The 13,966-nt window shown below is 35.3% G+C and overlaps 1 protein-coding gene and 1 pseudogene across 1 annotated transcript in view; both read left to right on the forward strand.

The window, feature by feature from the left end:
* Positions 1-1,578: 1,578 nt before the first annotated feature.
* On the forward strand, positions 1,579-1,953 carry LOC133091785 (small ribosomal subunit protein eS24-like; annotated as a pseudogene).
* A 1,588-nt stretch (positions 1,954-3,541) lies between these two features.
* The window catches only part of KLB (klotho beta), a 34,465-nt gene continuing 24,040 nt past the window's right edge, over positions 3,542-13,966 (forward strand). The window contains 1 exon segment of the mRNA XM_061191003.1: positions 3,542-4,366. Within this exon segment, the coding sequence (XP_061046986.1) occupies positions 3,542-4,366 (825 nt within the window).

A 13,966-nucleotide genomic window follows, 5' to 3' on the forward strand; every position in this document is an offset into this window, starting at 1 on the left:
TTTCCTTCTGTCATAAATAATGCTGCTATAAAAATATTTGCACATATAGCATTTTTATATTTGTAATAACTTATTATGATACATTTCTGAAGTTATTAGATTAAAAGATATGACAAAATCTAAGGTTCATGATATATTGAAAAATTGCTTTCCATGAGTATTGTACAAATTTGTATTCTAATCAGCAATGTCCTACAATCTCATCAACACTGATTTTCATTACTGATATTTATTTTTGCTAATTTTATAAAAGAAAATATTATATAGTTAATTTTGTATGTGTTTTTAATTACTGGTCATTTAAATTTTTTTCATTAGCTACATAGTCCTCTTTTGTATATTTTTCATTCATGTTGTTTGTCCATTTATTTGATTTAGAGTATTTTTCATATTGATTTGCAATGAATTACTTATATAATAAAAAGTTAGCCATTTTCTTTCTAGATCTGCTTCTTTTTCAAGTTTGTTATTAGTCTTCCAATTTTTATTTTTTCAAACATTTTAATTATAAATTATATGTGATCATATATACATAAGATTATACAAAATATATATTTATATAATTTCATATTTACTTCATTTTCTTCTAGAGTTCTGTGGCTCTCTTTCTCTCTCTCTGTCTCTCTCTCTCTCTCTCTATATATATATATATATATTTTTTGGCTGTGCCACGTGGCTTGTGGGATCTTATTTCCCCATCCAGGGATTGAACCTGGGCCCTCAGCAGTGAAAGTACAGAGTCCTAACCATGGGACTGCCAAGGAATTCCCTATATATATACTTTTTTTTAATTGTGGTAAAATACACATTACATAAAATTTACCATCTTAAATGTCTGTGGCTATATATTTTTGAAATAAATATATTTGTGAGGGTGCAAATTATTACATTAAATTTTTTTATTTTTAGTAATCATTTCATAATATATACATATATATCAAATCATTATGTTGTATACCTTAAACTAAAATGATGTTATACGTCAATTAAATCTCAATAAACCTGGAAATTTTTTTTTTTTTTTGGCACGCCACACAGCATGCGGGATCTTAGTCCCCCGACCAGGGATCAAATCTGCACCCCCTGCAGTGGATGCATGGAGTCTTAGCCACTGGACCACCAGGGAAGTCCCAAACCTGGAAAATTTTTATTTTAAAATAGGGAATTAACTGTGTCAACTCCATTCATTTAACAGACAGTGATTAAGCATTTACTCTGATAAGTGATGATAAAAATTTAGATAAGAGATATTCTTACAGTCTAGTAAGGGAGAAAAACAATTCCCGGATTATGTGATAAATACAGTGATAGAGGTATACATAGTATACCATAGGTACATTCCTTCATTTAGCATATACTTTAGGCCCCAGTTATTCAACAGGGAACCAAACAGTAACTGTCCTTATTTTTAAAAGAGAGAGAGATGACAGTCAAACAGAGGATACAAATAAATGTATTGTATGTTAAGTGTCAAAACAGCAAAAGCATGGGCTGCCATGGGGACACAGAGAATATCCATCTAAATCATCTCAAACTAGCTTTTTTCACTCCCTGGCTGCCTGAGGATCAATTGCCATCATGAATGACACTGTAACTATCTGGACCAGGAAGTTCATGACCAAATGACTGCTTCAGCAGAAACAACTGGTCACTGACGTCCTTCTTCCTGGGAACACAACAGTACCTAAGACAGAAATTCGAGAAAAACTAGCTAAAATGTACAAGACCACACCAGATGTCATCTTTGGATTCAGAACCTATTTTGGTGGTAACAAGACAGCTGATTTACAGTTCCTTAGATTACACCCAAAAAAATGAACCCAGACATAGACTTGCAAGACGTGGCCTGTATGAGAAGAAGCATACCTCAAGAAAACAGCAAAAGGAATGCAAGAACAGAATAAAGAAAAGTCAGGGAACTGTAAGGCCAATGTTAAGGCTGGCAAAATGTGAGCTGGAGATTGGACACAGGTGGAGTAGATTCTGCAGTGACTTTATCTGCAGCGATTGTGGAGATTTTTCACAAGAGGATTGATAAACTAAAAACTTTTTAAAATCTAAATTTAAAAATAAATAAAGTCAAACTGGGGAGTCAGAAAGGCTTTCCAGAGGAGGTACTGAAGTTTTGAAAAACAGGTAGACATGAGCTAGTTGAAGGGGGGGAGAACACATCCTATGCAGAGAGCACACGTACCAAGGCACAGGGATGGGGCTGATCAATGTGTGCACAGCTATTTAGAAGTTATTTGTTATGGCTGCAGGGAAGGGGGTTACTTGTGGTTAACGGATGAGAAATGAAGCTAAAAATGTAGGCAGGAGCCAGAACTTAGTGTCTCTTATGCTAAATCCTAGCGTCACTTCCTGAATAATCCTTCCCTTTCACATAAAAATAAGTAATGTTCACTGAGCACTTACTATGTATGTGTCAGTATCTGTTCGAAGTGCTTTACATGTATTAACTCATTTAATCCTCACAATAATTCAGGCAGTCGATACTATTATTATGCCTTATCTTACATGAGAGGAAACTGAGGAGCAGAAAGGTGAAAGAACTTGTCCCCAGTCACACAGCTGTATGACTGGCAGTCTAATTCCAGGGGCCAAACTATTAACCACTCTGCCTCTCATTAGTATGTGATGCTTCATATATTTAAAACTTTAACTTTTTTCAAGGTTATTTGGAGGCTATAGAGTCTGTAATATTTCTTTTTATTTATTCTTATTGCAGACAATGCTCTTTAAATTATTTTTTAATGTTTTTATACCTGAAGGTAGTAAACAGCTTCACTATTTTCTTTTTCAGTTTTTTTTTTTAATGATTGCCTATTTATTCTTTAAGTGAACTTCCACCATAATTTTGTTGAAGTAAAATTTGGGATTAGAGGACTTTGGTTAAAAGTGCATTAAATGTATAAATTAAATTGGAAATGATTCAATGTTTCCACCCAAACAATTATTCAATGTTTCAGTGTTATATATTTCTTCATTTACCTTTTTTTAATTTATAAAGACATTTTTATAATTTTCTTAAAATAGATAGCATTTAATAAGATTATTCTTAGATGTGTTGTAATTTTCATGGAAGTGTAATATCTTATGTTTTTTAATTCTTTATTTTTGGCATCTAGGAATGCTATTTATTTGTCCATAAGATTGTTTTTCCTGAAATGTGAAAAATAAAATTACCACTCAAAAACTATAAAAATAGAAAAGGTATACACTTTGCTCAGTAATGTCCAAAACATTCAGAAAAGATTTGGATCCATATGAAAGGCTACAAAGAAACTATGGCATTTTATTCATTGTTGATGTGTGTTTGTTACACATTGGAACTATTGTCGCATGCATTTCCATCTAATTTTTCCAATAATAAGAGAGAAGGTGACGTGTTGGTGAGGGTAATAGAGCCCCCTCCCTCAAATTACGTTGCTCTCCATGACCCACCCTAAGTCTCACAGTTCAAGCTAATCATTGACAGAGCTTTACAATCACAAGCTTTTTTACTGAAGCGTTGATAAGACAGTCGAGCAGCTAGTGGCAAATGAAACCAGGCTGTGCGGCATGATCTCCAGGGAATGAATGGATTTTCTTCAGCACCGATGAAAGAAACATACGCTACAGGAAAACAATGTCCAGCGGGGGACTGCAAAGATGTGTCATCCTGTCAGCATTTATTCTCCTTCGAGCTGTTACTGGATTCTCTGGAGACGGAAGAGCTATATGGTCTAAAAATCCTAATTTTAGTCCGGTAAATGAAAGTCAGCTGTTTCTCTATGACACTTTTCCTAAAAACTTTTTCTGGGGCGTTGGGACTGGAGCATTTCAAGTGGAAGGGAATTGGAAGACAGACGGAAAAGGACCCTCTATATGGGATCATTTCATCCATACACACCTTAAAAATGTCAACGGCACAAATAGTTCCAGTGACAGTTACATTTTTCTGGAAAAAGACTTATCAGCCCTGGATTTTTTAGGTGTTTCTTTTTATCAGTTTTCAATTTCCTGGCCAAGGCTCTTCCCCGATGGAATAGTATCAGCTGCTAACGCAAAAGGTCTCCAGTACTATAATACTCTTCTCAACGCTCTGGTACTTAGAAACGTTGAACCTATAGTTACTTTATACCATTGGGATTTGCCTTTGGCGCTGCAAGAAAAATATGGGGGGTGGGAAAATGAAACCATAATAGATATCTTCAATGACTATGCCACATACTGCTTCCAGACGTTTGGGGACCGTGTCAAATATTGGATTACAATTCACAACCCATATCTAGTCGCTTGGCATGGGTATGGGACAGGTATCCATGCCCCTGGAGAGAAGGGAAATTTAGCAGCTGTCTACACCGTGGGACACAACCTGATCAAGGTACTGTACAGCTGACTTCTTATTATAGCTTCACAGTATAAAGAGCAGTAGTTTAAAAGAAACTCTAAGAAATGTATCTTCCATTGAAATAACTCTTTTTATTGAAATCAACTCAACTAATTTTAGTCTAATTCACAAGTTCTATCCTCAAATTTCATTCTTAGTGTATGTTTTATTTATCTAAGCTATTATTAATGTATTAATCCAATTATTTTCCTTAAATATTGCACTTTTTAAATTAACTATTTTTAAGTCTACTGTTATACATCAGAGCATGAGAATGTGGGTTTACTTTCATTCTGTGGAAAACCAGTCCTTTATAAATTTCATTGTTGAAACCCTTTTCTGGCCACATGCAACAATTTCATAATTTTATGTTAAGGCATGACCATTTCAAATATGTATTTGTTGTTAGTCTTGCTATTCTTAGTGATATTTAGAAATAGTGAGCTAAATAAATGTTAGCTAACTGATGATACATATTAAATGCAGGAATTGAAATAAATGTATTTCACAGTTGGTTTTATTTGTATCACATGGCAGGAAAGATGAGATTATTTGTTCTAGGAGCTAAAATTAAACTAGTAGCATAAAAACTGGGAAGAATATGCTTTAAGTGTTTTAAAGGAGCATATTTCAAAAGCTAGAGTTTATGCTGGGAAATGCTAAAGTGATTAAAACAATAGTGAAAATGTAAGCAAAATAATAGCTAATATTTATTGAGTGCTTACTATTTACCACAGACGACATTAAGCATATTACATGCATTATCACATTTAATCCTCACAATAACTTTATGAACTGGGTCCTATTATTATCCCCATTTTAAAGATGAGCAAACTGAAGCTTAGTGAGATTAAATAACTTGCCCAAGTTTACAGAGTAAAATGAGCTGTTGTCAACATGGAATTTATAAATTAAAACAACATTAGTAAACATTGAATTCCTCTATTAAGAATATTTTTAAAAGAGCAATCTTTCAGGAATTTTCAAGAGATTTCATCTCACATTGAGGCTAATATCTAGAATCAGACTTCACTTTTTGAGCTAAATAGCTTGCTTGGGAAAAATAAATTACCCTGGACACCTGCTACGTTTTGAAAATGAAAAATGCTTTACTAATAGGGTTTCATAATGTGCTACGAGACGTAATTTGATTTTTTAATAATCAAATGTTAAATATATAGAAACAGAAAAATGTATAGGAACATAAAATTACTCCATGTCTAAATTTGCACATACAAAATATCTGTTAATCCTTCTTTTCTTTTTGAACTTTCTGGATTATTATATGTGTGCATTGCACTATGGTTCAGTCACATCTGCCCTTGCAGTTAACAGATTGCATTACAATCTCAAGGTCATTTACATAGCTTTGAATATAGTTGTATATAGAACATATTATTAATATGTGGGTATACTGTGATTTGGCAAATAGGCCTCAAGGGGAGAAAAATTATAGCTATTAACTATGAAGATTATGCATATATATTTTAGAAAAAATATTCCTTTTATTTAGTTCTTTCAATTATTAAAACAATACATGCTTGTGTAAACTGAGAAACATCAGATTGTACCAAAGGGTACACAATGAAAAGGTTAAATTTCTCCCTCCCTCTCCACCTGATAATCCCAACCTCAAGAAAACTAGTATAAGTAGTATTTTATATAGTCTTTTTAAAGTTGTCTATGCAAATACATGCACATATATGCTTATTCAACTTTTGTGTAAAGAAAAATATTCTAAATTGTTAAAAAGTTTTTGGTTACCTGGAAAAATGTTAACAATTAGAATTATCATGAAGAATATGTTTCAGTGGTTCATTTAAAGCCTTAAAAACTGACTGATAAAAATACACAAGAAGAAGTTATAACTAACAAATAGATGCTGCTTCCAAACCTAACCTATCAAAGCTATATTTTCAGATGTTTTTCATTTTCCTCTAATTTAAGATAAGCTCTGCCTCTAACACAACATGAACACTCTCTGATAGTAACATAAATTTTATAGTGTTAAATTGATGGATTACATTTTTAAATTATTATGTTTTCCAAATAATTTCTTTCATCCCTTTAAAGTTTCTAAATCACGAACCTACATAAGGAGCATGAGGGGTCCCTTGTAATTAGTCAGAAAGTGAACTCTGCCACATAACCCAGTGGCTTATAGCACCAGAGAGAAATCTTGCAATAGTCTGGTGGCCTGAGGTGAACTAGATTTTCTCACTTGCTCCCTCTCTGTCCTCCTTTTAACATAGAAAAGATTAATTTGATATTTTATGTTGCAATGAAGTATTTCTTCCTTATTATGCCACCTTGTGACCCAGAAGAAGCATTCTTTAGGACTAGTTTTTTGTCCAAGAATATTTATTGAGTTAAAAAAACTAATATAAAACTAAATTCATGGGTGGTTTATAGACCACTTTATTCCCCAATCCTCAGATATTGAAAAGATTTCACAGCGGCTATTGCAATGTTTCTAGTTCCAGGATGATGCTGAAAATGCCATCTCAGTCTGAAATGTCCTGGTTTGCAGGAAACCTAAATGGTCTAGGCAGTCCTGAGACTGACCTGGAATCTAGACTCCACTTTATGCGGACTTGGTGGCACCTAGAGCAAGTCTCTCAGGTAGAAATTTACCATAATCACCCCTACTAATAGATGCTGCGTTCTGAGTTTTTTACAATATTTGGAATAGAAAGTGGGTGTCTTTTTTGGCCTTAACCATCTCTAAGCACTGTAATCATAGCTTTATATATTATCTATAATCTTTACAACAACCTTGCCAGGTACCTATTATTATCTCCATTGACAGAGTGACATTTCTACCAAGCATCATGTCACTCCCTTGCGTAAAATCCATTAGTGGCTTCCCAAAGTTTTAGGGATAAAGTCCCAAGTTTTCATCAAGATCTTCAAGACACAACCCCGGCCTCCATTCCCTCCTTCCTGGCCATCCCCCTCTCTCTCCCGTCCCCATCACTAATGCCGACCCCTTGTACCCTACACTCCACAATAATGCACTACTAAGAGTGCCTTAATTTTACCTTACTATTCCTCTCCACTCAGCCTCTACTAGCTCTCTATCCAGCTAGAACACCCTCCTTACTCCCTGCTTTATCCATCTAATGTCCTTCAATACTCAATTTAGGCGGTCACCAGCTCTAAGTTCTCCTTGACTCGTTAGGTTTAGAGTCCCTCCTGAGGGCTCCCATAATAAAAGGTGCTTGCTTTTATCATAGCAGTCTTTTCATATGGTACTTTTCCATCTCCCCCAACTAGCCTGAGAGTTCTTTGCAAGGAGAGACTATTTTTCATGTGTTTTATGTTTCCAGCACCTAGCACAGAATATTAGGTACATGATAGGTATTAAGGTTTGTAGAATGAGTGGTTTAGGATTTCTATCTTAAACCTTGTCATCAAAGAACCAATCTCAAGTTCAAAATTCATACTTCATTGCATTCTTGCTAATTCTTGAAATATTGCTTATATTAATCCAGTGGTGTGTTTATAAGTTAGGACTCTTACAGAAACCTAATTCAAGTTGGCTTAAGCAAAAATGAGCATTTTCCTGTAACCAGATCACAGGGATGAATGGACCCAGTAACCAGGACACTCTCAGAAGCCCTTTATCTCAGTCTCTCATGTCCATTTCTTCCTGTGGGTTCTCCTCATTCTCTCCTTTGTAGAGGAGAGTTCTCTCTCCCAAGTTCAGTTTTTAAAACCCCAGAGACAGATCCTAGCCTGTTTGGCCTATGCACTCATGCCTCAGAGCAGCAGAGATGCAAGTTTTCACATTAGTAAAGGCAGTAATGGTGTCCGTTTCCATTCTATTTTTAAAGCAGTAAATATGCATAATAACTGAAATTTATAGATTCCATCCCCTCCTCCTTAAAATGAAATATCTGAGAGCCTCTGAGTAAACATGCAGGGAGGTTGGGGAATATGAGATGGCTCATAAGATGGTAACTCATTCAGTTTATTACTCCACTAAATACTGCCAGCTTCCATGATAGTTCTGACCACTTCATGGCTTTAAATTATTATCTTTCATAGATGTGAACTGTTTACATAGTACCAGGATTTCTCAACCTGGGCACTATTGACATATTGGGCCAAATAATTCTTTCTTGTCGTGAGCTGTCCTGTGCATTACAGGACGTTTAGCAGCATCCCTGGCCTCTACCCCCTAGATGACAGTGGCACCCTCCTCCACAGGGTTACAACAACCAAAATTGTCTCCAGACGTTGCCAAATGTCCCCTGGAGTTGGGGGCGGGGGGGCGGGACAAAATTTCTCCCCCTTCCCTTCCATGAAAACCACTGACTTAAACCTATAAATTGGCAACTGGTTAAAGACATGAAGCATAAAAAACAAGGAGTTTGAAATAGAATCAGTATGAGGGACATAAAATTGTCTCAGTTTTACAAAATTGCCTCAAGGAGATTTTCACCAGACCTGTAAGTCGCATACATAGACTCTAATTTATGCCATATCAGGATGTTTTTAGAGAACAAACGATTCTTTAAAAAATGTTAAATGAGGAAATAATGTTGATGATTGTATCTAATTTGGCTTTTCACACTTTGGGAATAAAGACTGTTCCTACTAACTTTGTGTTATTTGTAAAATACTTGAAAGAGTTGCCCCAAACTATTTCTCTCATATAGTTATTTATGAACAAAACAGTAAACTTACTTTTTGAAAGCCTGTACTTTTTTAAGAGTAAAATTCAAGAATTCAAACAGAATGTTATAGAAGCAATATTATAAATATACAAATATTTATCCATTTTTGATGCCATAACAGTGTGTTTCACAAAGTTTGGGTATTTTGTACATCACTTCATGCTGGCTTTTTTGCTGGCTTTTTTGTTTGTTTGTATATCCAAGTACCACATGCACTATTATTTATTAAAACATTTTTCTTTAAAACTGTTTATTTTGAGGGGAGTTCCCTGGTGGTCTAGTAGTTAGGATTCAGTGCTTTCACTTCTGTGGCCCGGGGTTCAATCCCTGGTCAGGGAACCGAGATCCCACAAACCATGTGGCCAAAAAAGAAAAAAATGTTTATTTTGAAAGGAAATTTTATATCCTATTATACACAAAATACCAGTATTTTCTAATATCCTTAAAATAAATATGTAACATTTAAAATTAAAAAATGTTCATCTTTGTTATGCCCAATGTCATATCCCATACAAAAAGAGGTAGGTGTACCAGCCTTGGAAAAGACCACTGAATATGTAAATTTTATTCTGCATTTTAGTATATATTCAGTCGTAAAACCAAACACATTGTGTCATTTAAAAATGTGTCATAAAATGCTTTTTCTTATGTAATTAAAATAATTTTTAAAATGTAAAAATATTTATTAAATGGGAAAATGCCAATACTTATGTTTATGTATATGAGTATTTTATATATGAGTATTTTATTTTCTGAATATTTTAAACTTCTTTGAAATAAACTTTTCAGTACAATCCTTAAAGAAATAGACTTATAGAAAATAAAATATATGTCAACACTTGTTTGTATACCACACACAAATGATGAAATGAGTTTTTAAATTCCTCAGGGGCTCAAGAGATTGCTTAATACTGTGAAAGAGGGTTTCAGGACAAGAAATGTTGGGAAACTCTACTCTAGGTCAAGGCTTCACCCATTTGTTCCTGAGCCTAGAATAAGACTTGATTTATTCCCTATTTTTCCACCTCTTTGAGGAACTCTGTCTTAGCATTTATTGGCGTCATTCCCTCAGAGAAGGTCACACGAGGCTGCATATGTATTAGGTATTCAATAAATAATATTAATTATTTTCTATTTAAGGGAGATCTGCCTTGCCCCAGAAAGTATTTAAAATTGTTATTGAATAAAAGTGGACTTCAGACACACACACACACACACACAAACACACACGCACGCCTACACACACGCACACCAACCCAGATACTGGCATAAACATATAGTCTTTTCAGAACATGCAAATCAATTTCTGTGTATACCAGCTTCTATTAAAAAGTTTACATTGAAAGCCCATCTCGAAACAAGGTGCAGAATGTTGATGATCCTTAAAGCTGAGAGATGTGTTTTGAGGGGTCATTATACTATCCTTTCTATTTTTATGTGGACAAAAGCAAAAAATACATAAGATGAGAAAGTAAAGAGAATATTTTGTATTTTTAAAAGAAAACAATCATCTTTATATAGTACACTTCTTAAGGACTTGTCGAAATTCTTAACCAAAATTTAGTGCTAAAACTGCAAAAACAGCTGTGAAAAAGCCACCATTCACATGATTTATAGCTAAGCCTTCTTTGGCAACAGACAGCTGCAACTGCTTTCTTTTTTATAAATTTATTTATTTTCTATTTACTTATCTTTTGGCCGTGTTGGGTCTTCATTGCTGCATGTGGGCTTTCTCTAGCTGCGGCCAGGGAGGGTTACTCTTCATTGAGGTGCAGGGGCTTCTCATTGCGGTGGCTTCTCTTGTTGCGGAGCAGGGGCTCTAGGCACGTGGGCTTCAGTAGTTGTGGCACGTGGGCTCAGTAGTTGTGGCTCGCGGGCTTAGTCGCTCCGCAGCATGTGGGATCTTCCTGGACCAAGGATCGAACCCGTGTCCCCTGCATTGGCAGGCGGATTCTTAGCCACTGCGCCACCAGGAAAGTCCCTGCTTTCTTGAACAAGAAGGCTGCAGTGTTTCACAGGCACATTTAAATAGATTAAATGTCATTTTTAAACCTCTTAGGCCCAACACCCCCAACAATATCTTGAAGACTAAGTGTAATATTTTGAAATGCAGTTTCTAGCTGGAGCATTTTTAGCTTGCCTTGGTTAGACAGAAGCAAAATCTTCAAGGATCGTTTGAAACGTTTTTTTTCCATAAAAAAAAAAAAAGGAATTTTTTAAAACTCCCTTGTTAAAGTTGGGTTGCAAGACAATAACATATTAAAATTAATTTTTGCTAAATCTTGTAGCTAAAAAACTAGCCCAAGCTTTTCTGTCAGTGAGAAGGTTAAAAAAAAACTTACTTGCTACCTTCCACCATGTCCCCGCCAACACCAAAAACAAGCAAACAAACAAAAAAGAACACAGAAATGGGGAGAATAAAGGACAGAGATTGGTCTTAAGTCTTAAAATGGAGACTTGAGACAATTATTACAGATAACTTTTTGACATTCTATCATACTATTCTTAATAACTATTATTATAAGCAGAATATATTTTCACACACCTAATGTACTGTCAGAAACTGTACTAGGTACTTTTCATATGTTAGCTCATTCAATTCTCACATCAACCCTGCCACGTAGATATTCTTTTTTTTATATATTTTTTATTTTTTGTCTGTGTTTTGGGTCTTCGTTTCTGTGCGAGGGCTTTCTCTAGCTGCGGCGAGCGGGGGCCACTCTTCATCGCGGTGCGCGGGCCTCTCACTGTTGCGGCCTCTCGTTGCGGAGCACGGGCTCCAGACGCGCAGGCTCAGTAGTAGTTGTGGCTCACGGGCCCAGTTGCTCCGCGGCATGTGGGATCTTCCCAGACCAGGGCTCGAACCCGTGTCTTCTGCATTGGCAGGCAGACTCTCAACCATTGCGCCACCAGGGAAGCCCTAGATATTCTTATAGGCATTTTATAGTTGATGAAACTGAAGCCCACAGAAATTTGCCTGAGGTTACAAAGCTGTACAAGTGTGGTTTTTTTACTCATAATAAGTGTCAGATCCAACATTTAAATTTCATCTGTCCGAATCCAAGCTAGCAAGTTTTAATGACATGAATCAGCTACCTAGCCTCAGTGAAAAACAATTTACAGCCTACAACTCCATTGCAGCCACTTGTGTTGATGCAGAATCAATAGATATTTGACTCATATTACCTATTTAAAGGCCAAAACAATCTACGTATATCCATTCATCTGTCAATGGACATTTAGGTTGCTTCCATGTCCTGGCTATTGTAAATAGTGCTGCAATGAACATTGTGGTACATGTCTCTTTCTGAATTATGGTTTTCTCAGGGTATATGCCCAGTAGTGGGATTGCTGGGTCATATGGTAGTTGTGGCATATATATATGATGGAATATTACTCAGCCATAAAAAGAAACGAAATTGAGTTATTTGTAGTGAGGTGGATGGACCTGGAGTCTGTCATACAGAGTGAGGTAAGTCAGAAAGAGAAAAACAAATACTGTATGCTAATGCATATATATGGAATCTAAAAAAAAAAAAAATGGTACTGATGAACCTAGTGGCAGGACAGGAATAAAGACATAGACATAGAGAATGGACTTGAGGACACGGGGAGGGAGGGGGAAGCTGGGGCGAAGCGAGAGTAGCATCGACATATATACACTACTAAATGTCAAATAGATAGTGGGAAGCAGCTGCATAGCACAGGGAGATCATCTCGGTGCCTTGCGATGACCTAGAGGGGTGGGATAAGGCGGGTGGGAGGGAGACACAAGAGGGAGGGGATATGGAGACATATGTATGCACATAGTTGATTCGCTCTGTTATACAGCAGAAACTAACACAGTACTGTGAAGCAATTATACTCCAATAAAGATCTATTTTAAAAAATCTATCTACATGTTTTATTTGTCCACAAAATCTATGAACAGTTTATCACTGATCCATACATTAACCATGAGTTTTTTCCTTTGTCCCCATGATTTTACTTTTTATTTGCTCAAAACTTTAGTGTCCCATTAAAGTGCTGTTAAATCACATACGTGTGCCCTCGGCAATACCATCTAAAGTTTAAAAATGTTAACACAATCATTCATTTAATTAGCTAATGCATAGTACATATATATATATAAATACATATATGTATTTATATATATATATATATATATATATTTTTTTTTTTTTTTTTTTTTTTTCCAAAACGCCACGCGGCTTATGGGAATCTCAGTTCCCTGACCAGGGATTGAACCCGGGCCACAGCAGTTAAAGCCCAGAATCCTAACCACCAGGCCACCAGGGAACTCCCCACAGTACCTATATTATTATCCCAACTCATCTTCATTAGGACCTAAGACACCTCTAACAAAATATAGGAAATAACGATCAAACAAGTTAAAACTAGTATTCTTATAGATGTTCCCAATCAAATTTGAATAAAAGGTAAAAACAGCTTTCGGATAAGAATTGCTAAAAAGTTTCAATAACCAGAATACCATTGTTAGAGAGAAGAGTCATGTAAAAAAAAAAATATTTGTAGACAACAATTGGTATTTTATAACCTTCAAGAGAGCAGTATTTACCTTTTCTAATCATTAAGTAGAAAAAGTTGTACTTCAGTGAATGATTAACAGGTTTAAATAAATGTAATTATAAATCTTCAGAGAATAACATTGTGATCATATTTAAACAGCTTAATTTGACATGAACACTCTCATACATGGAAAATTAGGCCCAACTGGAGAACAGAAAATATTGTAAGTAGTGGAAACGGTGCTAGATATGACGAAATTATGAACTGAGGGAAACTTCACACTACTTTATAATATAATACATGTGTCATTTAATTGCATGTAAAAATTCTTACTGAGAAAACTCAATATTAGAAAATAGTGTATGTTAAAAAGGAGTAATTG

Source organism: Eubalaena glacialis, chromosome 5, assembly GCF_028564815.1.
Source record: "Eubalaena glacialis isolate mEubGla1 chromosome 5, mEubGla1.1.hap2.+ XY, whole genome shotgun sequence".
Taxonomy (NCBI): Eukaryota; Metazoa; Chordata; class Mammalia; order Artiodactyla; family Balaenidae; genus Eubalaena; species Eubalaena glacialis.